The sequence below is a fragment of the Pelodiscus sinensis genome, chromosome 6 (assembly GCF_052426305.1).
Source record: "Pelodiscus sinensis isolate ZL-2025 chromosome 6, ASM5242630v1, whole genome shotgun sequence".
Taxonomy (NCBI): Eukaryota; Metazoa; Chordata; order Testudines; family Trionychidae; genus Pelodiscus; species Pelodiscus sinensis.
In genome coordinates, this window is record NC_143057.1 from 93,356,107 (window position 1) to 93,382,010 (window position 25,904).

Genomic DNA, 25,904 nt, shown 5'->3' on the forward strand with positions numbered 1-25,904 from the left:
GGATCACCCAAAACAGCCATATTCTGTTCATTCCCTCAGAAGAATCTGGCACTGACCACTGTCAGTGGAAAGGCACTAAGCCAATGGATCATTGGCCTAACCCCATATGGCTGTTAATCTCAGCAACCCTTCCCAGTAAATCATGAAAACTTTTATAGGCATCCAGATAAGAATACGCCAAACAGATTACTGTCTCCTCTGGAGACAAAGACAATATATCCAACTGGATGTAATGTCCCTACTTGAAGCTGTTCCTCCTCCTCAGACTTCCTCTGCAGGCTGAAGATCATGAGGGGATTCTGACATTGCACTGTTATGTGTTTCTAAGTAGAAGTCTCATTATGAGGTGGTACATGAGGAGGATACCCATTATAAAGAAACCAAGGATTCTGGTATGGCCACACAGGAACATAAAACCGGTAGAAAGCTGGGGCGCAAGGGGAAGAATCCCAGGGAATATGGCTACTCTCATAATTCCTATGAAACTTAAGTTTACAGGAAACGCTAGACTCCCTTTCAAACCTTGAGTTGTGAGTTCAATCCTTGAGGAGGCCATTTAGGGATTTGGGGAAAAAATCTGTCAGGGATGATACTTGGTCCTGCTGTGAAGGCAGGGGACTGGACTCGATGATCTTTCAAGGTCCCTTCCAATTCTAGGAGATAGGCAATCTCCATTCATATCATAATTCTATATTATTACATACTGCAGATGAACATAGAGTACACTTTCTACTATTATATACACAGCTTTTCCTCATTCTCATTAGTATTGTAATATGCCTTTCATTTTCTAAAAGCTGGTCAAAACGTATTTTAAAACAAATCTGTGGTCCAGTTTGGGTTGGTGTAGTGTTGTGTAAATATGTAGTTGTCTGAGGTGCGATTTTCCAAAAGCTATCTTCTTACTTGCCTTTTGGCTTTTGTCAAAAATAAGAATATACCATATTAAACATCAAGGAAAAAAGAGACACTAACAGTACATTTTCATTTATTAAACAAGAAGGAAAGAACGAATGTGCTGAGTACTCCTGAAGAAATTGAATAGGTAAAGATTAACATGTGTGCACAGAACTGAATATCATAAAGTGGGGAGTTCCCAAAAGTGAAAAGTTCTATATTCAGTTTCTCCACAGTAAGAGGAGATGGACGCTGAAAATTGTGGAAATTAATGAAATTTCAAAGATATGGATTGTTAATTATAATTTGGCAAAAGAGAAGAAGATCTGTATAGAAAACTAATGATAGGATAACAAGAAAATCTGTCTTCTCAGACCCAGCACAGAATCTCTTCATTTTCCATTCCTACTTGATTAGATCTTTGTCCGTGCGTTTAGCTTGCTTAACTTATCTCCCTCACGAATGACTACCATCTTCCTCATGGATTAAAACACATATAAAGGAAAATAATTTTGATCTTCGTCTTAGCTTTCAGAGTAAAAGAGCTTGGACCAGGTCTCAAGCCCCAGAACTCTCCATCTTGTGTGCTAATCATGAGGAGTAATTAAAGGGATACTGCCTCAATAGGAAAAGAATATGATGCAAAAGTGGAAGGGATAAGGCCAAGCCCAAGAGCCTTGTAAAAAACACGGAACTATCTCCAGTAATTGCCAGAAGAGACATCTACCCCAAACATCTTGAATTAAGGAAAGAAGAAACAGCCAGAAAAAGTAAATGGTTAAAACCTTTCAGGTATTCTTCATTATTGCATGAATACCTGAAAGGTTTTAACCAATATTCATTAACCAATATTCATCCAATATTTTTCAAAAGGAAGAGTTAATTAAGTAAACAACAAAACTCTATAAAAGCAGCTTTTAATGACCATAACTATATAACCAAAGCTGTTGAGTGTTTGATACTTGCCATGCTTGCCCACATAGTTATAGCATTATGTTTCTAATACACTACTGTAAAGCACTTAAGGATAACTGAAAGGTAAGTAATACTCTATAAAACTATATTCTATATTAAGTTAATCAGAATAAAATATTACACAGAATATACACACATGAGAAAATATCAGAAATATTTTGATACCTTACCTGAATAAGATGAATTAGAGTAGTTAGAATGGCACATCTCAGCATGTTGTGCTCCTCACTTTGTTTCCAAAGGAGGGGTAAATACTGAACCAAACATCCTACATATGGTCGTATCTACAGTCAAGAAATTAAAAATGATAATATTTGTAACAGAGTAAGATATTTTACTTACTCATGAAACTATACAAAAGCTGTTAAATCTTGAAAATGTTCACACATTACCTTTGAGTTGCAAAATCTAGGTTCAGGTGGTTTCGTTACAATATTAAATATATTTTTTAGTTTTGAACTTGCTCTTTTTTTTCCTTAACAAGAATACCCAGCATTGCAGGAGGCATAAGGGACCTGTCAAAAAAGGCTTTCTGTCTCGTCAGATCCCCCTCTAGACTGCCGCTTTTTGCTGGCAAAGTGCTGAGTCGGCAAAACGCGGCAGCCATTTTTATGCAAATTAGGGGTGGGATATTTAAATCCCTGCCTCATTTGCAATGTCGACCTGCTTAATCTGCATCCCTCTGCCGACAGAGGGATGCCATCTAGACATACCCAATAAGTCTAAGAAATTTGCTTAGTGATTTGGTTCTGCCCAAGTAAACACCTAGGGAGGGAGGAAGAGAGGGAGAGGACATGCGAGAGAGACAGACAGACAGAGACAGATAGAAAAGGAAAAGAAAAAGGAGAGAAGGAAAGGGGAAAAGGAAAGAGGAAAAGGAAAAGAAAGAAAACTGGAAGGTGAGTATTATGGTTAGTATCAGAGATGTAAAATCCCATGTAATTAGTTAACCGGTTAAACAATAACTTTAACCAGTTAACTAATTATACAGGGGCAGGCACAGGTTGGGAGTTGGCAGGTTCACGTGACGGGGGGAAGCCAGAAGGGGCATGGAAGAGGCAGTGGGGAGAGGGGGCCTAATGGACCATGGGCTGAGGGCTGCTCGCAGATAATGTGTAAGTAGTTACCCATTTACATCCCAAGTTAATATGAAACACAGAAAAAACCTTAGGTAAAATTTTTGGATGGAACTGGAAAGATGCCATTTTTCTTGAACATAGTCAATGGAGGGTCACCATTACAGCACCAATATCCCCAACCCTTCATGAAGAGGTGATACCCAACAAAAAGTCTGTCTTCAGAAAAATGTAGCAAAGAGCAAAGTTGCTCAAAAGGTTGTTTCATGAGATGGTTAAGAACAAGAGGTACATTTAACTACATCCCTTTTTTGATAAAGGGATGTAAATTAGACCTATTGAAATTGTAAATGAAGCTGGGATTTGAATTTGTCATGCTTCATTTACATAATGGTGGCCACAGCTTCCCTCCCCAAAAAAGCCGCTTTTCGAAAAAAAGCCGCGGCTGCCATTATATAAATGAAACGTGGAAAATTCAAATCCCAGCTTCATTTACAATTTCAATACGTCTAACTTCATCCCTTTATCGAAAAAGCGATGTAGTTTAGATGTACCCAAGGTGAGATCTCAAAGTAGATTAGCATCTCTAATCTGCAGAAAAAGATTCGTAAGGTCTTTCAGGAATCTCACTGTGATCAGCTGGGCAGACACTAGGAAACTTCTACTAGCAAGTGAAAAGCTATTACTGTCATTAAGTGAACCTTGATAGACTAAATTCCAATAGGATGATGGCAGTTACATCAAAGATGATATCTTCAGAAATGGAGATGATAAGTGTCTCTCAGTTTCCCTCCTGCTATTTAACACAACATGTTGTACTCCCAGTGAACAGGACTCTTTCTTATCTCATCCCCAAAAAACTGAGGAGCCATATTTGGAGTTACAGAACGTTCAGAATGGAGTGAAGTGTTCAAATCACATTCTGAGAGAACAATCGATAACTGATCAAAAGCTACCATGAAGGGTGAGGGGAGTCTGATGAGATAAGAAATCCAAGATCATTTTACCATTTTGGTTGAGTCGGTGCAGTCAAAATAACCTTCATTCAGTCTGCTCAACCTTGTTGAGATCCTTTAAGAGCCCTGGAGTAAGTGGATATGCATAAATAGACCCTTTCTCCATGTAAAAAGGCACCTCCTACAGTCTAGGGATCAAATCCTCCTCTGGAATAGAAATTTCTATATTTTGTATTGGTTGAAGTTGCAAAAAGACGGACATCTTGAAAGTCCAACTCCAAATAGTCATAATTTAGGGGGAAAATATCTGTTGAGGTTGTCTGCCATGGAATTTTGTATACCCAGGAAGTAAGATGCCAAAATGACTATTGGTTGGTCATGCACTGATTCCACAGCTTTATTACTTCAGTGCAGAGAGGAAGAATGTACTCCTATCTAATGAGATTGATATAATACATACAAACTATGTTGCCTCTTATGACATTTATTGACTTTTTTCTGATTAAAGGAAAAATAGGAGATAGATATTTCTGACTGCCCTTAACTCCAGCAGATTGATATGTCAGCATTCTTCTTGTGACCATTTTCCTTGGGCAGTGTGAGCACCTAAATGTCTCCCCATTCCAAGAGGGCGGTGTCTAATGTTATGACCATAATGCTATCATGACTCGATCCACATTAATGAGTTTCCAGCACAAACTTTGGAAAGATCCTTCCACAAGGTGAGTGATTGCAGGACACCACTGTGTACAAACCACTATTTCTTCAGACCTGTTTGTTAGCTACATAAGCTGTCTGGAGCCACTTCTACATACATCAAAGTGACAATTTGGCTTATAAAAACTAAGATGTCACATTATCCTAAAATTGCAGGCATGTCCTTGCTGGAAACTGAGGAAGGAGCAGCATTTGTGGGATAAGGTTCTTCAAAGAGAAGAACTTGTTGGAAGGGAGATAACCCTATCTATCATTGAACCAAGAAACACTCCTATAAAAAGCATGTATGTGGAAACCAAGACCCATTTCTCTAAATTTATTTGTAGACCTAAATTATTAACTGCCTACAGAACCTCCTGGTAAGACCAGCTCTCTGTGAGACAGTCATCAAGATAAGGAAAGACTTATTCCTAGATAATAAAGGTGGGCACCTATGACTGCCATATTTTTTAGAGCTGAAGAATGTCCTGAAGATTTTGGTGTAGTATGTGACTGTGACCAAATGTGAAATTCAGAAATCTTTTTTTGAGAGGGATGCACTGCTGCATGGAAGTAGGCAGCTTTGAGAACAAGAATTACAAATCACTTCCCAGATTTGTAGCCAGACAGAACCCCCCTATAACATCCATTTTTGCTTGCCTGGAGCATGCAGGGCACACAGAGCAGTAAGCCTTGAACAGAAGGCCCGGATATGCAGGATACTGTGACCCTGAATGGCTGTAAACAGAGATAAGCCAATTGCTGACCAGGAGGCTGCAGAGGAGTGCCCTTGATTGAAACCCATATTGATACAAACGCACAGCCGTCCGTGGGGGGGGAGGAATCTCTTGCCCAGTAAAAAAAAAATGTCCAGTACTCACAATTTAGTTCTCTCTCTTGCTAGTGTAAATTAAGTTGAAACTTGCTTGTAAGAACTGGCGTCACAAAGACAAACTAACACAATTTGGCATCTTAGATAAGAAAGAGGATACGGGTCCCTATGGGTATAAAGATGGGTCCAGCAACACACTTACTCTGAGTGTCAATCTACCATCTATCTGCTGTTAGGGTTAGGTGTTTGATTCCCGAGGTTCCACGGGGACGCTCACCTCGTATTCGTCTTTCCTAGGAATTCAGGGACCGGCCCTGGCTTGACCCGCTGGAGTCGAGAGGCACAGAAAGGGGTAAAAATTGTACCTGGATGTGGTCCTTTGTCTTAAGTGTACACATAGACTTCGAGCTCTCTAAAGATTAACGTGTCACTTGGTACCATTATTTCTATTTTCTATCTTTATTTTTCCTTTGTAACCATTTTTAAGATCTATATTTGCTAGCAGTTAAGAAATAGAGCAACAGCCATTGTAACCATATGATTTATAAGCATCTTTAATAAACCTGTAACTGTTTAAGCTTTACCCTGACTCCTTCAGTTGCTATAACAGAACTAAGCACAATTTAAAAGAACTTAAGCCAGTCATAAGGGACAGATATAGGAAGAGCTGGGCATTTGGATCATGTCACTTCCAGGGGACAGATCCGTAGGGGCATCTCTCACCTTCCCTAGACTGCCCGCTGCGAAGGGATCCTGTATCCTAGCAGTTAAAATCTGAGATGTAATAAGCTCTTCCTATAAACTCTGGGGCATCTGTCAGCCTGTTGGCTGCCCGCCGCGACGGGACCCCAGGAGGGAACTACTTAAAACTGTTTCACTTCGCTAAGTAGATTTTCCTGGTTGAGGGTTTTCGCCTGCCACACAATATGTGCTGAACATGATATGAACACACTCTTTCATCCTCCGTCAACCATGAAACGACCACCATTCATGACATCTGGTGGAAAGCCATTAGTTTTGGGTGCAGCAAATTGCAATGGTTCCATAATAGCAGATCCATAGAGACCGGCTTCCATGTATGTGGATATTCGTAGCACATTTTTTCAGCTAGGCATGTGGATACAGATACAAATTTTGTGTTTAGAACTATGCAAGTTTGCAGATAGCCGCTTTATAGCTGCAGGTATCCAGATCTGTGGATGTCACTGTGGATATTCACAGCTCATTTTTGTACATACAGATGTACATACAAATTTTATATCCACACAAGGATCTACAGATCCAGTCACAGAGGCAGCAAGAAGGGGTCAGTTGTTGACAGGTCCAACAGCATGCAAATCTAGTGCTGCCAGCTGCCAAGGATGACATGAGCATTGTCTTGCTTGATCTTCAACAGGACCCTGTTCGGTTAATGGCACTGGTAAAAAGGCATATGTGAGTATCCCTGCTCATGGAATGAGGAAGGAATAGGAAAAGGAACCTTTATCCATACTCCAAATGTAGCCCTTCCTGTTCTGCCTGGACACCAACAGGTCCCCCTGCGGAGTTCCCCACTGATGGAAGATTTTGCTGACAACTTTCGGATGGAGGGACCAATCATAATGAGACAAGATGGACCTACTGAGGTGATCAGAAAGGACGCTCCTAAAGCCTCTCTGCTGCTGCCAGCTGTGAGGCTCTGTTCTGGTGGCAGTGGAGGGCCTGGATTATACAGGGAAGGTATGATGTGGGGCGGTCGAGCGAAGAGGCAGGGTGGCTGCAAGATGGAATCATGCGGCCACCAGGCTACACTCCTGGGTCCTACTGAAGGCCAGTAAAAACTACCATAAAAGGATAACTTCTTGTAAAGTAATCATTTCACATAACTAATTTTTTCTTTACCATAGTATGCTCAACAAAGCATGAAAATTGTAAATTTTGCCTTATTTATTACATATTTTGTATGCGTTCTCTCACTATTTTGATAATGGTTGTCCTAGCTCTTACTGGTTAGGAGGAGTTCTTGGACAGACAGACATACAGAACCTCTCAAATATATAGTAGATATATTCATGAATGTGGCAATCTCTTATACCATTTTCATATAACGGAACAGTAATAAATTTTAAAAAGGCCTTCTTTGCTCTTATAAAAATGGACATATATACTGGGCTTCACATTTTATATTACAGTCTGTTACAATTACCTGTATATTGACTCTTTCAATCACACAAGAAAGAACATGAAGAACATGCATCTTTGTGTCACATTCTGTGACTTCCTGAAGCAGCTGAAAGAGTAGCGTGAACATGAATTCCAGATACTACAATAAAAATAAATGAGTAAATTATGAATTAGTTAGATTGTCAAGAATACAAATAAGAAAACTGCTGGTTTAGATTTCTATCTGCTTATAGCACTGGCCTCAAATTTCTCATGAACTTTCAGTGTGTTAAGTTCTGTAACATACTGGTATTGCATTTTGAAAAATAGCAAACACACGTTGACCATCCATAAATACTAAATTTAACTATAGAAAATTTCAGTACCTAACATGTACTACACTTGAATAACAAATCAAACATGGGACCAGTTTCAATAAGCTATGATCTCAGGTTTAAATTCACTAAAATTATTTCTAGTTTAGTTTCCTATTTTTAGAATTTATCAGCACCTCTATAGGGAATAATATGCAGAGGCCACTTTATCTAGAAGCAAATGAGGCAACTGCTGAGTACAGCAGGAGCCAAACCTCAGCAGTACTCTATAGGGGAGGGAGAGCAGGGGTGGCTGCTGCGAAGCACCTGGTCATCATGGCTCGCACGCAGCCCCTCAGTCATGTCAAAAGGGACAGCTGGGCCAAACCTTAGTGAGCAATACTGCAAGGACCCTCCTCCAATTATGCTATGCTAACCACTAAAAGATAAGAATCACAGCAATCCACCTGCCTCCTCCCAAAAAAGGTCTGTGTGTACTATCCTCTCCCCCGATACCGAGCCTCTATTCCAGTGGGTGGTAGGGATGTTAGCGTATAGTTGAGTAAGTGATAAATGGATAAGCCCAGGCTTATTGCTTAATCCTATCAACTACATGAACCCCCACCCCCGCTACCTCTGTATCAGAGGCAGCAATAGGAGGGAAGGAGCAGGAGCCGGTGCTTGCTTTAAGCAGGCTCCCCACACCTCTGCTCCAGCCTGCCCCCCTCACCTGCTGTGCTGCTGCCTCTCGATCAGAGGGGGACAGGCTGGAGCAGATATGCATGGGGAGCCAGCTTTCAAGCCAACTCCCCCACACATACTGGCTCCCATGGATAAGCAAAAGCTTATCAGATAGTCGACTAGTCCCTTGACTAGTTGCTCCCCCCCCTTCTGCTTCTATCAGAGACAGCAAGGCAGGGGGAGCAGGAGCTGGTGCTGGGGGGGCGGGGATGCTGGCTTAAAAGCTTACTCCCCCCAGCACCATCTCCACAGGAGGCAGGCAGGTAGTGGGGACTGGGCATGAGCCAGGAATTAGCTGATTCCCAGCTCACACCTAGTCCCAGACGCGCTTCTTCTTTTTAAATGTATTAAGAGCTAAAAGACTAAAGCACAGCAGGGGGGACACAGCACAAGCTGGGACAGCTGATTCCCAGCTCGCTCAGAGTCTCCCTCATTGTGTACCAGCCTTTCAAACAATCCAATTTAAATTTAAAAAAATCAAATTTATTCAATTATTTTTTAAAAATTATTGATTTTTTTTATTCACCAATTGTCAGGAGGTTTTTCCCTTGATTTTGTGTCAGATAAGGTACGTTTGTGGCAACCTTAATTGTTCAATAGCAAAGCCTCTGTGCAACAAAACAGTAACTTTTTTCTTATCAAAATTAAATCAACACAGCAATTATTGAACAGTTTATTTTAAAACCAAACAGGAATAATTTCTTTCCCTCTTTTTCTCCACCCACACAAGTACTTACACACACATAAATGCCCTTACCGGTAAAAACTGGTCAGTTCTAAACTCAAAGTCATCTACAGGTGAACAATAGTTAAAGAAATACTGAAGATTGAACAACATTGTCACAGTATCTTTCACTCAATCTGATATTCAACTGCTAGCCAGACAACACAATTGCTGAAGTGAGAATTATTAATTATCAAAACCCATTAATTTCCAGTAGTTTGAATAAAGAGCTGATAAAAGAGAAAATTTTAGTTGATAAAAAGGATATTTAACTTCAGAGTTGTGGCTGTTTCAATGCGAACCTGAAAGACAAAAATCAGGAACTGGCATGATATTACCCTTATTAAATATTACTTTGATTATCTCACAGAAATTAGTGTAAGATTTTCAGATGTGAAATTGTTAAGTATTCATATGTACTCTACACATTTCTAGGGACAAAATTTAATTAATTTAACACTGACATACTTCTTTATTTTCTTAGGGTTTTTATCTCTCTCTCGAACAAAAGAGTAATGTCATCACCACCCGCCCACTCTTACCCCCAAAGAGGGGAGTTGGTGAGCAGAGCGTACAGACACCTAGTATTGTTTATAAGGAAAAGTTTTTGAATAAATTAAAATTTCTCAGGATTTAAAAAACTACTACAAATTGCCAATAATCACATTACCTGTAGGACCTACTCAGCTGTTCCTACGCAGGCAAAACACTCAGTTAAATCAAATAAAGACTTCAGAAGTAGGCCATGTAGATGTGCTGTGAATTCTTCAGACAGAGGAGATCACCTGTTTGAGATAGTTCTCATGGGCTACCACCACAAACCCCTTACAGGGCTATGAATGCCCTACTTCCAAGAATTCAGACAATTATAAGAAGTAGCAGTCAAGAAAATATTAACTGCAGTCAAAGCTTCAACCACAGACATTCAAACCTGCCCCATCTAGATGGTAAGAGAGAACACAATGGACCCCTAAAAATAGTGAAAATTTAAGGATTCTATTTCCTTACCTTAAACTATGCTGTTGGTCATCAAGCACCAAAAAAAAAAATCAGTGCTCAGACTTGAACCTACTAACTAGAGTCTAACTAATGGAGACTATTTTTTGGCTAGCTTCCCAAATGCTAGTTGTCAGCTGCTGATATCCTGCTTTGGTCCTGACCATTTAACAAGGGAAGAAAATACATATGTATTTCCTGGGAATCTCACTGCAGTATATGGTATTGCTGACCACCAAGCAAACCTGTACCAGACAAAGGAAGCTGCAGAGGTGAACAAAAATGCCCTGATGTAGCTCAAGAACTTCCACTCAGACTAAACTAATCCAGATAGGTATTACTAACATCTGTTCTTCCACTTCAAAATCAGTAATTCAAAATACCCATGGTTTATTCCTTCTCCCAGTATTACTCAACCATATGATGCCATTAGGAGAGCTGGTAAGACAATATAAACTGAAGTACCTGCATTGAAATGACAAGTCATTCTACATCTTTTACATCAGATAAATTGTACAGATTGGACCTCTCTGTACAATTGCACCTTTGGGCCCTGACCCGTCCTGAATGAAAGAATTTGCCAGACAGGAGGTGGTCCCCAGACATCCCCAGACCACCTTCCCTCCCCGCTGCTGGCCCTAGCTGCTGTGGCCCTGGCAGCCCAGACTGCCCCCACCCCACCATTGGGGCTACCGCATCTCCAGCCTTGGTCCTGCTATTGGGGATGCTGCATCTCTGGTCCCAGTCCTGCTATGAGGCTGCTGCAACTGCCACATTGCTGGCCCCAACCCCACTACCGTGGCTTCCCCATCTTCCATGTCCCTGGCCCTGCTACTGGAGTTGCCGACGCCTCTGCTGCACTACCGGGGCTCCAGTGCTTGTCCCAGCCCTGCCGAGCTCTGAGCCACCAGCCTTCTTGCCACTGGGGCTCCCAGCCAGGACTCCCTAGTCCAGGAACACCTGTGGTCCTGCTGTATCACAGATGCTGCCGGATGAGGGAGTCCCAGTTTTGAGAAGTCCAACATGTACCATTTCTCAGAAACTTAAGTCAGACCCAAAAGCCTTGGGGCCATCTGGGACTCAGAGCTAATGAATGCTGAAAGAACCTCGGAAAGTAACGAAGCAAACACTCACTTCCATCTCCAAGCAGCCACAACACTGAGCTTAATCCCATTGGAAACAGATCTGGTCACATTTCTACACACAATTATGACTTTTGGGTTTGTTCACTGTAACTCATTGCCAAAACTGTTGCAAGAGGAGATCATTTTATAAATAATTGTAAGTTGTTCAATTGTGAATCAAAGGGGCCATAAAAATAAATCTTACCTTACAAATGTTAAAGCGAAAGCTTTCTTACATATTCAAATAGGAGTGTAATTTTTTGTGTGCAGTCCACATCAGACTGCCAATAAGAAGAGCTTCCTATTGAACTGCTAATTGGTCTTTATTATATTTAAGATACTTTAAATATTTTAGTAGTTTATTCTTAGTAGCTAGATGTAATGATTAAAAAGAACATTATTTGCAGTAATTTGTTCTACAAGAATGTTGCTTCTATATAGCCATACTTCTGAGGTTACGGTATCTATATTGTAAGCCACTGGAATCTTTCAATGAGCAGATTATGTTTAGGCCAGTGTTCCCTGAAAGCTGTACACTTGTGCAGCCTCTCAGGAGAAATTTAAATGCCACCCAGTTGAATAGCAGAGTGCACATAGCTTGGTCTTGCATTTCTATTGGAGGTGCACATTTGCACATAAAAATATATTCTGCACATAGATTGAAAAAATCCACAAATGGAGAGAAAAGATTAGCAGGAACATTTCCCTTTCAATCGGCTTCCGCTCATTGAAGGCTCTGAGGGTAAAAGCAAGTAGCCCCAAATACCCTTAAATTCCTTCCACTAAGTTAGTGATTCTTAACCTGAGGCTCTGGAGAAGTGGGGAACTTGAGCAAAGTGTGTGAGTATGTTAATTCAATACTCTGAAAGAATAAAAGCTAGTATTACGTAACTTATTTTTCTTTAAGTGGACTCTACATAATGAGGCTATGCAGCTCACTATCCTGGAAGGTTAGCAAGCACCATAATGACCAATAATGTGAGGGAAGGTGTTTTAAGTAAACAAGGATAGCAGGCATGCCACAATGAGCATCACCAGCTATGAACAACAGCTCAGAATAGGGATGTTAAGGACTAGTCAACTATCCAATAAGCAAATGGGGACTCTTCAAAGCTGGCATGCCGGGTGCAGCCTGGAATCAGCAGAACTTCCCTCTGGTCCTGAGTTACACATGGAGCTAGGCATTCCTCCTCTGAAATGTACAACAGCTAGGCATTCCTCCTTTGAAATGTACAATGTGGGTTCTTATACATTTCAGAGGAGGAATGCGGAAGTGCCTATCGACAAGTCGATGGAAATTCCATTGACTACTCAACTAGTAAATGAACCGTTACTTAACATCCTTAGCTCAGAGTAGGGATGTTAATGGGTAAATGGGCGGGAAGCAGCCAGAAAGGAGTGGGCCTCTCGCCTTCTCCCTTTTAACAAGTTAACCGGTTAACTAATTAAATGGGATTTTACATCCTTTAGAGCATTAGGAATGACTGTTTTCACTCTTTCAAATCAGATCTCAGATGGTCTGAGCAAAATTATCTCATCAGTAAGACCAGAGATATTCCTGGTGAGATAATTTTGCTCCTGAAGTATACACTGTTCATTTCTAAAGAGTTGGGAATTAAAAATTTTCATCTAAATGTAGGTAACAAATGAAAACATAATCCAAAATATTTAATATAATTACATTTATGTATACATACCACTAAGTCTTGGTCTTGAAGTAAGTTACGAATTGCCTCATATAACATTGGTCTTAAGTCGGATTTGAATTTTACAGAAATCCACTGTCCAATCAGCCAAATTACTCGCCGGCGTATTGGCTTATACCTTAAAAAAAAAAAAATTATTATGATAGTATTTTACTATCCTAGTTTTGTCGGAACAGGGAATATCAGTCCCCTTGTGGCTGTGCTGCCACCAGGCTAGGGCTCCAGCCTTCCCCAGGTGCTGCCTCAGCTACCGCGGGGGTATCACCGGCCCTGCTAATGCCAGGGCCACAGCACCACGGCCAGAGCTCCACTGCCGGGGAAGAGCTCTATAGCTGTCCAACTCCACAGCCTGGCCCAGAGTTTCCCAGCTGCTAGTGCCAGAACTTGGCTGGAGCTCTGCAGCTGGGAACAGGGCTGAAGCTCCCTGGATGTCACTCAGGTTGGTGCTCCCTGGCCGGAGCCAGAGGTCCACTAGGGCCAGGGAGCTACACTGGGGCTAGAACTCCCCGCCATGCTGTCCTCCCCTAGCACCAGCACAACACACACTCTGGCCTTCAGACTAAGTTGCTGGTGCCCCTTATGGTGCTCCTACCTCACCAGACCACAGTGGGCACGGATGTTGCCAGACCAGGGAGTCCCAGTTAACGGAGATAAAAATTGTATGGACAAGTATTACCATTTTGAATATCTAATTTGTGTCCACTGTTTCTACGACAAAGGATTAATGGATACAAATCAGATATCTGAAATGGTTACACAAAGAAGCATGTTCAAGAACGTTTTTAACTTGTCCAGGCACTCATTAATGGATTAAAAGGTAGCTATTCTCTTACAAAACAATTTCAGTAATCAACTAAAGAGAGAAACTGCGGAACCAGCCTTCATATGCAAATTTGGTACTCTCTTCACATGGCATGAACTGGATGGGCCATTATACTCAACACCCAAATACAGTCCACTCTATTAACCTCGTTTAGCAAAGACACTTTAATTGACACAAGACAGGACTATGCAGCACTTTAAAGACTAACAAGATGAGCTTTCGTGAGCCAGATCCACTTCCTCAGATGAAATTGTGGAAGAAAATTGGCATGACCATATATACCAAAGGGATGCAATAAAAAAAAAAGTGAACACATATAAAATTGACAAATCAGATTTTAGAACGGGGGTGGTGGGTGTTTGGGTACGATGTCCATCTTTTTACACTTGGATAGAACGATGATGCCTGTCTGGATCTGTGCAAGTTTTTTCATATGGTTGATGAATTTCCATTACAAACGGCTAAATGTAGTGGCTTGCATGGCTAAATGTAGTGCCATGTCCCCCTCTGTTCTAAAATCTGATTTGTCAATTTTATCTATTTTTTTTATTGTATCCCCTTTGGTATATATGGTCATGCCAATTTTCTTCCACAATTTCATCTGTGGAAGTGGGTCTGGCCCACGAACGCTCATCACCTAATAAACCATCTTGTTAGTCTTTAAAGTGCTGCATAGTCCTGTCTTTTGTTTCAGCAGGACCAGACTAACACGGCTATCTCTCTATTACTGTAATTGACATATTTTCCCCCCTTTTTTCCTTCCCCCCCTTCTTTTTCTGCTTTATATTTCAAACTCTGGGCTCCTTGCTTCTTATTTATCATCTGAAGACATGGGTTGTGCCCATAAAAGCTCATGATACTATTTATATATTTTTTGTTAGTTTCTAAGGTGCTATAGGACCATTGTTGGGTTTTATAAATCTTTTCAAATGGTTTTATGAGCCTTTTCCTGTATCATGAGGAAACAGACATTCTTATCAATAAACTAGGGGAATGCAACCTAGATGGACTATTATAAGGTGGGTGCATAACTAGCTGGACAACCATTCCCCAAGAGTAGTTATTAGCGGTTTGCAATCATGCTGGAAGGGCATAACAAGTGGGGTTCTGCAGGAGTCTGTTTTGGGACTGATTCTGTTCAATATCTTCATCAAGGATTCAGATGATGCCATAGAGAGTAAGATTAGTAAGTCTGCAGATGATTCTAAGCTGGGAGGGGCTATACATGATTTGGAGGATACGGTCAAAATTCAAAAAAATCTGCACAAACTAGAGAAATGATCTGAGGTAAACAGGATGAAGTTTAATAGGGACAAATGCAAAATACTCTATTTAGGAAGGAAAAATCAGTTTCACACATACAGAACAGGAAGTGATTGTCTAGGAAGGAGTACTGCTGAAAGGGATTTAGGGGTCATAGTGGACCACAAGATAAACACTAGTCAACAATACGACACTTGCAAAAAAAGGAAACATGATTCTGCAATGCATTAACAGAAGTGTTGAGAGCAAGACACAAGTCATTCTTCTGCTCTACTCTACACTGATTAGGCCTCAATTGGAGTACTGTGTCCAGCTCTGGGCACCACATGTCAAGAACGATGTGGAAAAATTGGAGAAGGTCCAGAGAAGAGCAACAAAAATGATTAAAGGTCTAGAAAACATGAGCCCTGAGGGAAGACTGAAAGAACTGGGCTTTTTTTAGTTTAAAAAAGAGAAGACAGAGGGGATATGATACCGGTTTTCAAGTATCTAAAAGGGTGTCACAAGCAGGAGGGAGAAAAATTGTTCTCCTTGGCCTCTGAGAATAGGAAAAGAAGCAATGGGCTTAAATTACAGCAAGCGAGGTTTACGTTGGACATTAAGAAAAGCTTCCTAACTGTCAGGGTGGTTAAGCACTGGAATAAATTGCCTAGAGGGTTTGTGGAATCCCCATCACTGGAGCTATTTAAGAGCATGTTAGGCAGATACCTGTCAGGCATGATCTAGACCGTGCTTGGTCCTGCTGTGAGGGCAGGGGACTGGACTCGATGACCTCTCGAGGTCTCTTATGGTTCTATGATTCTATGAAATACATACATTTTAACTTGTTCTCTTCAAGTGAAAATGTACAGTAATAAGGGAAGAAACTTCTGTCTCTTAACGTTCCCACACAATCTAGACACTAAAAGAGTGACCCATTTAATTCTTCCTTTTTCTGACCTTAGCCATTAGTAGGCCAGGAAACAATACACCAAAAAAGTCTCAAAACATACTTAATATCTAAATTGATGTTGTAATTCATCTTCTAACAAGTGACACAGAAACATACAAAAATGATACTACACTTTGGCTTCTCCTGTGTCAATGCATGCAATTCCTAAAAGTTGAAAGGTCTCACCTAAAGAAGCTTAATTAAAGGTTAGCCAGCATAGTTCTCTGCATGTTTGCGTACCCGTGCACGAAGAAATTGTGCATCTAATTAGTGTTGCCACACAGGCATTGCTGTGGTTCCACCAACTGGATGTCTCCCGGACATGAAAAATGAGCTGGAGTGGGGGAGGGTGGAATACAAGGGTAGGTGAGGGTCAGTGAGTCAGATGAGACTGGGGACTAAGTTTGGGGCAACCCATTCCCAGCCGGGCTACCTGCAACAGCCAGCCAACAGGCAGAGGAGCGTCAAACTCCATTTCAGCTCCAGCTAAGTTGTCTGAGGGGCTGGGAGACACTGAAAGTCCCCATTCCTCCAGCTACGTAGACGAGAGTCCACTTCTGTTTCAGCCCCAGCTGGGCTGTAGGGGCTGGGAGATATTGAAAGTCTCAAGTTCGTCAGCACAGGGGAAAAGCAGAGGAGAGTCTAACTCTGTTTCAGCCCCAACTGGGCTGTAAGACACTGAAAGTCCCAGCTCCAGCTGGTACTGCAGGCAGAAAGGAGTGGGGTTCCTTTTGAGACCTAGCAGGGGTCTGGGAGGAACAAAGCACTTCTTGTCAACTCATTTATCTGCTGTCTATATGACGACTGAGGAGAAACTGTAGGAGCATGAGAAGCTGGGTAGCCATGGCAACAGGGATGACCATAATCAGAGTATTGATAGTGATGCTGAGTGGAGGTATGATGAGAATAGTATGTTGGGCTGTGCCGCCAGTAGTCTGAGCGCATGGGGGAAGCATATCTAGATGACAGTGTACTCCTGTAATGAGTGTCATAATGCACCGGGACGTGTGGAGAACATGGGGAATTTGGCAAGCCTCTTGAAGAAGGAGGTGGCAAATGAAAGGTATATCTTCTACAGGGGATGGTATCTGGACTTATGGTGCCTGGTTTGGTCCCGTAGGATATGACTCCTGTCATTCCCTCTTAAGCGGCATGAACGTGGAGAAGACAATGTAGAGGACAGTGCCAGAGAGAAAGTTAAGGGCTCCAGACTTATCCGTCTCCCCAAATCAGATTTTTTGTCTGCTTTCTTCGGTGCTGGTGGCCTGGACGTCCCATACGGTGCCGAAATAGGTTCATGAAGTGCTTTTGGCCATGGGGACATCTGAGCCAATGATGATGGTGCCAAGGTTGGCAGTGCCATTGTAACAGGCAGCAGGGTTAACAGTGCCAAGATGGACAGTGCCGTGGTTGTTGGTACTGTGGTAGTGGATGCCGTCACCGGCAGTACTGATCAGTGGGCTGGTGCAACCATTGACGGCACCGATGTAGTGTTTTGCTGGGATTTTGGCTCTGGGTCCAATTTAGGCCTGGATGTCAGTACATGACATCCTAGGTGCGTCACCCACACTTACATGGGCCGTGAGGGCTGGTGGTAGGGAACAGGTTGGTGAGGCTATTTTTCGAGCCAGAGCTGGCTGTGGAAAAACTGCTTATCTTTTCTCAGCCCTGGGTGATTGCGGAGTAGAGACGGGCTGTGCTAGCACCACAGGTTGTAATGCCTTGTCAAAAAGGAACATTTTTAGCCCCATTTGTCTATCCCTAAGTGCCCTAACAATCAGTTTGGCACAGTGGATGCATTTCTGAGGCACATGTGCCTCGCTGAAGCACTTAATGCAGTCAGCAAGACCATCTGAAGCTGGCATTGTGTCTCGGCATAACACATACTTCTTAAAGCTGGGAGAGCCTGGCATAGTGGTTAACAGTAGCTACCAAGACAAAAATAACCTCCTCCTTTTTTAAAAAAAACTATGAACATGAACTACAACTAACTATCTATAACTGTAACAACTACAACTAACTATAGGTCTGAATTAAAATAAACTTTGATTCCTCGCTAAGTTTGTTTGAGGAAAGCTTCAGGGGGTAGCCAAATTAGTCTTTACAGGATAAACTTAAAAAACAACAAATGGTCTGGTAGCACTTTATAAACTAACAAAACATGTAGATAGTATCATGAGCTTTTGTGGGCACAGCCCACTTCTTCAAATGACTAGAGTTTTGAGTTTAGAATGTGAAGACCCAAAATAAATAGAGGAAAAGGGAGAGGGGAAGGGAAAAAGAAAAGGAGGGAGGGCAGGAAACAAGGAGCAGAGGGTATGGACATATCAAAGGGAAAAACAGGAAGGCAGAAATGGGAATAGTAAGCACCCGAAGATTTGTCTGAGGAGAGAAGGCTCGTTCCATCTGTGACTGCAGGCGGTGCTAGTACGCCCCCCCAGCAGACTAGGCTTTTCTCCGGACGCCTGTGGCAGAGCAGCTGGGGCGCTGCCGGTTGGTCCCTGCTCTGCCCTGGACTTCCTGGAATCAGCTGCTGATCAGTTTCAGCAGCAGCTGACTTGGGGACGCTTGGGGTTCTTAAGTTGATTCTGTATGTAAGTCAGAACTGGCGGTCAGTTTCAGCAGCGGCTGAATCTGGACGCCAGTTCCGACTTACATACAGATTCAACTTAAGAACAAACCTACAGTCCCTATCTTGTACGTAACCCGAGGACTGCCTGTACTAGTTCTATCGTATGAACCATATGTGTTCTACAAATTCACCATGAAACCTGCGATAAACCTCAGACATACTATGCTATTTTCATTTCTCAGTAGATAACCTAAACTCCCTCTCAGATTTCCACCACTTCTGTCTCCACTCTCCATCCATCAAATTCTCTCTAGAACAGTGTTTCTCAAAGTGGGCCGCAGGCCTGTCTGGGGAAAGCTACTAACGAGCCCACATCACTTCGTTACCTAATGGGTCCATAGCCAACAGGCCCACACCACTTTGTTTACCTGAAGGGTCCATATCCATGAAACCTCATCGCTCCCATTGGCTCCAGTTCGCCATTTCCAGCCAAGGGGAGCCACAAGAAGCTAGCGGCTTTCCCAAAGTTTTTGAGGAATGCTTTAGAGTATTCCCACATCTACATCAACTTCCAAGACACCATAGTCAGTTTCAACAATGGAATCCTACAGATAACTAACTACGTATCAGAAACCCTCAGATTATCACGCTTCCCTTCTCAGATCCTGTAACCACCCCAAAACATCAAGAAATATGTTATCTACAGCCATGCACTCAAATACCATGTTGCCATTCTCAGGTAAAAAAATCTTCAAAAACAAACTGCAATAAGAAACTGCTGAGCTGGAATTTAAATGCAAATTTAACATGGTCAGAAAAGAGGTTTAAATAGAAACATGGAATGCCTCTCTCCAATAGGTAATTCCTATTGGACATGAGCCACATCCACTCTGATTTAATTAGCACTGATGTCACACTCCCATCTCTGCATCTGTGGGGGTTTTTTTTCCCTTTTCTTTTCACTGAATATATTTCTGTGAGTTTAAATGGGCTGGCAGGGTGGGAGAACGGCTGTGGTTAGCTACTACTACTATGAAGAACTTGTATGTGAATTAAACTAAACTAAGATCAAATTTAAAACAGAAGAGTACACTGATATTTTGGCTTAATGCCTGTCTCAAAGTGAGCTGAATTATTAAAGATATTATTTACTCTGCTGAGAAAAATTTAATAAAACTCACCTGTATAAAAGAATAAATGTGTACGTTGATATTTTACAACAAAACTCAAAAGTAATTATCACATTCAAAAACAGAAGATCAAAGGTGAAGGTCTTCAGGAAGTTCATCCTTTCATGTACACATCAGTCATCAGTAAACATTTTATATATCCCTGCTTATTTAGCATTTACTATTAAACAATATTCACCGGAGCTGCACTTGTTTCATACCATATTTTAAGAGACTTGAATCAACACATTACTTAAACAACCAAAATACAAAGAAAGATTAAGATACGTACCTATTATGAGAGACTTGCAGCTCTGCTAGTAGCTGGTTTTTAAACCACAGATCAAAATCCACACTGTCAAATAGCTCATAAGCTGCCAGCCCAACTGCATTATAGACTAGAAAAATACCCAGAGATGTTAGGCTTTTTTCTACTCAAACTTGACTAAAATTCTAAAATGACAAAATCTTACAAATTTCCTCAGAGTTCTTTTTAATTGCAATAAATTCAGTTCTCAGGAGAAGCTGTGTCATGTAGTGTGTTCACAGCTGTTAAAGGAGTCAGGAGCTATATGGCTGTAAAACTAACTCCACCAATGATTCCATCAGATGTCTTAGACAAGCCATCTGTCCTACCCTCAATTTTGTTTGCAAAATGGAAAGAATAATTCACTTTCAAAAGTATTAAAAAGTTCTATGTAATTACATATCCTATTTCTAAAATTATTGCCTACATATTCTGCTGTTTGAACTGCCCAAACATAGTGCTATGAGAAAATAATTTTGATACTATTTTTCAAAATGTCAAAGTTACGTATCACAGACTCTTCCCAAACACTTTATAGAAGTCAGGCACACACAATAACCATCAGTTTTGTTCTTTAAAAGGCAAAGTGAAATTTAACTTACCAGCATCTTTAATCAGTAGAGCATTAGTATCTTCTACATTTGTAGGTCCTGCATCAAGTTAAAATAAAAGCAATTATAGAAGAAAATACATTAACAAAAAAGAATATAAGACCCATAATCGACAGCAAAGAAGCAAAACATACAAACCTAGAAGTAATACCACCTATACAGGCAGCCCCCGGGTTACGTACAAGATAGGGACTGTAGGTTTGTTCTTAAGTTGAATTTGTACGTAAGTCGGAACTGGCGTCCAGATTCAGCCGCTGCTGAAACTGACCAGCGGCTGACTACAGGAAGCCCGAGGCAGAGTTTCTCTGCCCCGGGCTTCCTGGAATCAGCCGCTGATCAGTTTCAGCAGCGGCTGACTTGGGGAAGCCTGGGGCAGAGCAGCTGGGGCGCTGCTGGGTTGCTCCAGTAGCGCTGAGGAGTGGCGCTGCGGGACCAACCGGCAGCACCCCAGCTGCTCTACCACAGGCGTCCCGAGAAAAGCCTGGTCTGCTGGGGGAGGGGGTCACACTAGCTGCGCCCTCCCCCCCCCAGCAGACCAGGGAAACGCGGGCAGCGGGATCGAGACGCGCCGCGGTCCCGCCACCCGGGTCCTCCGCTGCTTTGCTCCGCGTCTCCCTGGTCTGCCCCCCCAGCAAAGCCGCGGAGGACCCGGGCGGCAGGACCCCGGTGAGTCTGGGCGGTCCTGCCGCCCGGGACCTCCGCAGCTTTGCTCCGCGTCTCCCTGGTCTGCCCCCCCAGCAAAGCCGCGGAGGACCCAGGCGGCGGGACTGCGGCGCATCTGGGCGGTCCTGCTGCCCGGGTCCTCCACGGTTTTGCTCCGCGTCTCCCTGGTCTGCTGGGGGGGTCCCCCCCCAGCAGACCAGGGAGACGCGGAGCAGCATTTCTCGCCCCGGAGGACGCGGGCGGCAGGACTGCGGCGCGTCTGGGCAGTCCCACCGCTTGCATCTTCCGGGGCGAGAAAAGCCCCGTTCGTAAGTACGGATCCGACATAAGTCGGATCCGCGTAACCCGGGGACTGCCTGTATTTAAAAGGGTACTGTACTGTTAAACTCATACTTTTGGTTTTTTTCGAATCTCTAAGAGGAGCCATTCTGGTTAAGAATATATATATTGCTTATCAAAAATATTTCTGTGTATTACTGAAATACTGAATTTGTGACTGGAAAATATCTACAGTATGTTCACTAAAGAAAGCAAAGGGTACACAAAACCTGATTGTACCATATTGTGTCACCTTTTTATTCAAAATAAAAAAACCTCTGGAAAAAATAGGCATTGGTAAAGAATATCAAGTTATGACTATTTGCAGAAAAAGTGATTACTTGGCTACTATCTACATTACAGTAAAACAGTTTGTTATATAATTAAATGTAATAAAAAGTTCTAAAAATTGATATATTTAATTTTGACTTTTTTATGCCCTAAACACAACTTTAGCAATGGAAATTCTTATGCTGACAAGACTTCAGGCCTCATAACTTCATTCATTGTAATCACACTTTACGTGGAAGCCCTACATTGGGAACCCAAAAAAGGTTTTTTGTAGAGAAGTGATGAATACTTCCGAATTTCTTGCTTTAAGGGAGCTAGGGATGTTGAACTGATTAACCATTTTAACTCTAGGCCTGCCACCCGGCCTGCCATCCAATCCCATCAAAGCCATGGGGTCCTGCAGAGGTTGTGATTGTTCTGCTCCCTGACCCACTAGCTCCACCACTGCTCGGGCTGCTCTGGTCTGACATAGCCGGCCTCTATTGGAGTTCACCAGCAAGGGCCAGTATACCAGCAAGCATATCAGTACAGTTTATATCACTAATAGTAATCTAATTCTGCAAACTCCATGCTAGAAACGTGCAATTCCTAGAATACCAAAACATCCAAACAACCTAAAATCTTAAATATCTAAGGCAGAAGCATAGAATTCCTGTCTGGAAGTAAAATCTAATCCTCAGGTAGGGATGTGATAGTGCAAATGTGTAGTTAACCAATGAATCTTCAAGGTTACATGCTGCCCCCCTCTCCGGCTTTTAAGCAGGCTCCCTGAGAGCATTGGCTGATAGAGGCAGCAGGGCAGGGAAGCAGGTGGGACCCAGTATAAATAGGGAGCTGGCGAAGCCACCTGTCCCCCCATGCTGCTGCCTCTGCCTCCTGCATGCTCCACACCTGCCCTGCTTCCTCTATATCAGAGGTAGCAGTCAGGAAGGGCAGGCAGCTCCCTTAGAGCCGATATGTGTGGGGAGCTGGCTTAAAAGCTGACTCGCCACGTACACTGGCTCCTGTGGAGCTGACCCTCTCCTTCCCCCCTCTCTCCAATGTAAACATGTACCCACCGAAAATTTCAGCGGGTATACATTTATCAATATAAACACATTTTAAACATTTTGGCTATGTCTAGACTACATCCCTTTTTCGTAAGAGGGATGTAAATTAGACGTATCGCAATTGCTATCCCTTTCGGATAAGGGATCTTACGGAAAAGGCTTTATTTTCCGCAAGATCAGCGTCTAGACTAGTGCTTTTTTCCGACAAAGCTCCATGCGGAAAAATAGCGGAAGCCATTTTTATGCTAATGAAGCGGGGGAGATTTAAATCCCTGCTTCATTAGCAATTGTGATACGTCTAATTTACATCCCTTTTACGAAAAAGGGATGTAGTCTAGACGTAGCCCTGGGGTAAAAAATCCTTTATTTCTGTTTGTTTAGAATTCACTTATACATTGGTCAGGGGTGGACAAACTCAGACCCGAGGCCTGATCTGGACTGCCAAGCATTTTTCTATGGCCTGCCCAGCTGATTAGCAGAGGTGCATTGCTTACAGTTGGCAACTAGCAGCTTGTGTTCAGCTACCCCTCCCTCAAACTTGCTCTGTCCTGCAGCTGCTTCCAGTATTCTGCAAGCTGTGTAGGAGGGTAGAGAGGAGAGGGAATAACTGAAAGTCAGGGGCTTCCCCTATCCCTTTAACCCATCTCTGCAGAGCAGGGGTCATAGATGTAAACACACAGTAGAACTGCTCCAATCTGAAACATGTGACTCACAGGAGTGCAGAACAGGGGTAGTGGGTGACAACAGAGCAGCACAGATTTCCCTTAAAGGGACAGAGAATGGCTTCCCTCCGAACTTAGCCAGCACATACACATCCCCAGTCTGTGTCTCACACACACACAATCACTGACATACACACTCAGTCTGTGTCAGAAAGTCAGTCTCACTCACAGTCTCTCTCTTACACAAACACTTTCTCTCTGTAGCTCCAGTCCCACCCCTTCTTTGTGAGGCTCCCTCCTTCCCAGTAGTCCAAAGCTGGCCCACGACCATGTGCCAAAATTTGTGAAGTGGCCCCCCTGCAAAAATTACTGCTCACCCATAGTCTAGGTGCACATTCAAAATATCTGTAACTTAGTTTTGGACATTGGTCCAGGTTGCAAGTTGAGTCTGATGGTGAAGAAATGGAGGCAGCTCCCTCTAATACCTTAGAAAGCGGACATCAGAGCCATCAAATCATATGGTATACATTGGCACTCCTTTGTGAAAAATGTCGGTGATCCAAAAATACAGGGAAAATGCTGAATAACCTCCCCTCACTACTAACGCTCTTATTTCAGGAAAGAGTCCACTGACTTTTTGATGACTTCCCGCTCAGAAGCGCGGCGTATATTGTTATCATCTATGGCATAAAAAAAGTTCAGTCTGCAGGAAATCTCACAACAGACACTGTAGCTAAGTCTATGGACAATACTATAAGAAGAAAATCTGAATTAACCCTTTCATAGTAAAGAGTGCAGCATTTTTACAATCTTCAAAATCTCTCTCCAACATAATGAAATACAAAGACAAGGGGAAAGATAGATGTGTTAATTCCCTAACTGGGTTGTGAAAACTGATACAGGGTTTTACAGTACCTCTCTCAAAATTTGTGCTTAGCTGAAAATGAAGCAGATAGAGCTAGCAAACAACAGCAATAGGGCTCAACTTCTGCAATCACCCATTAAAATAGGGGTGAACAAATACCAGCCTCCTAGGCTGGATCCAGTCCAACAGGGGTAGCCCTTGGCAGACACCCACATTGCCATATTTACTTGTGCCTTTGCAAGTATGAGGGATCACAGCTCCCGTTGGCCCCAGATTAATATTCCAGGACAATGAGAAGTGTCATCGCCCACACCAATGGAGGTGCAGGCAAATATAGCAGCCCACTAAGGGCTAACTCTAGTGACCTGCGCCATTTTATTGCCCATCCTACATTAAAATGTCTTCATTCCCGATCATACTGTCAACTGTTAGTATGGGTCTACAGATTCTTCAACCAGGGCCTACCCGAGCCCCCCGCCACCCAGCGCGGCCCCACCCTGGGTGCGCAGCACATGTGTGGCCCCACCCCCGGGTGCCCGGCACATTTGTGACACCATCCCAGGCACGCGGAGCATGCACAGTGCCGTCTTTCCCGGCCCAGCAGTCCCGCGTGGCACCCCAGGCGGTAGCCCAGTCAGCCCATAGCTTGGGCCGGTTCTGTCTTCAACTGCAGTCTATGGAACACTGCTAGTCTATGGGGAGAGCTGGCTGACGACAAAGACTTCCTGTTCCTCCTTTCCAACTGTTAAATGACAATGAACTACAGCTAACCATATACAAACATTTTCCATTTGTCATAAGGAACGGTTATAAATATCATATAAATATTATATTGCAAAGTACAAATACAAAGTACTCCACTTAGATGGAACAATCAGTTTCACACATATAGAATGGGAAATGCTGCAGAAAGGGATTTAGGGGTCATAGTGGACCACAAGCTAAATATGAGTCAACAGTGCGATGATGTTGCAAAAAAAGAAAACATGATTCTAGGATGCATTAACAGGAGTGTTGTGAGCAAGACACAAGAAGTCATTCTTCTGCTCTACTCTGCGTTGATTAGGCCTCAATTGTGTACAGCTCTGGGCATCACATTTCAAGAAAGATGTGGAAAAATTGGAGAAGGTCCAGAGAAGAGCAACAAAAATGATTCAAGTCTAGAAAACATGAGGGAAGACTGAAAGAATTGGGCTTGTTT

At 42.6% G+C, this 25,904-nt stretch overlaps 1 protein-coding gene across 3 annotated transcripts in view; it reads right to left on the reverse strand.

Annotated features, from left to right (window-relative positions):
* IPO11 (importin 11) overlaps positions 1–25,904 on the reverse strand; it is a 241,267-nt gene that overhangs the window by 144,854 nt on the left and 70,509 nt on the right. For all 3 annotated transcript variants that reach the window (XM_006134432.5, XM_006134434.5, XM_006134433.5), the window contains exons 14-20: positions 20,847–20,894; positions 20,230–20,335; positions 13,171–13,297; positions 9,622–9,655; positions 9,387–9,427; positions 7,618–7,734; positions 2,043–2,156 (exon numbers count right to left, since the gene is read on the reverse strand). In XM_006134432.5, coding sequence (XP_006134494.3) covers positions 2,043–2,156; positions 7,618–7,734; positions 9,387–9,427; positions 9,622–9,655; positions 13,171–13,297; positions 20,230–20,335; positions 20,847–20,894 — 587 coding nt within the window. The remainder of the gene's footprint in view (positions 1–2,042; positions 2,157–7,617; positions 7,735–9,386; positions 9,428–9,621; positions 9,656–13,170; positions 13,298–20,229; positions 20,336–20,846; positions 20,895–25,904) is intronic.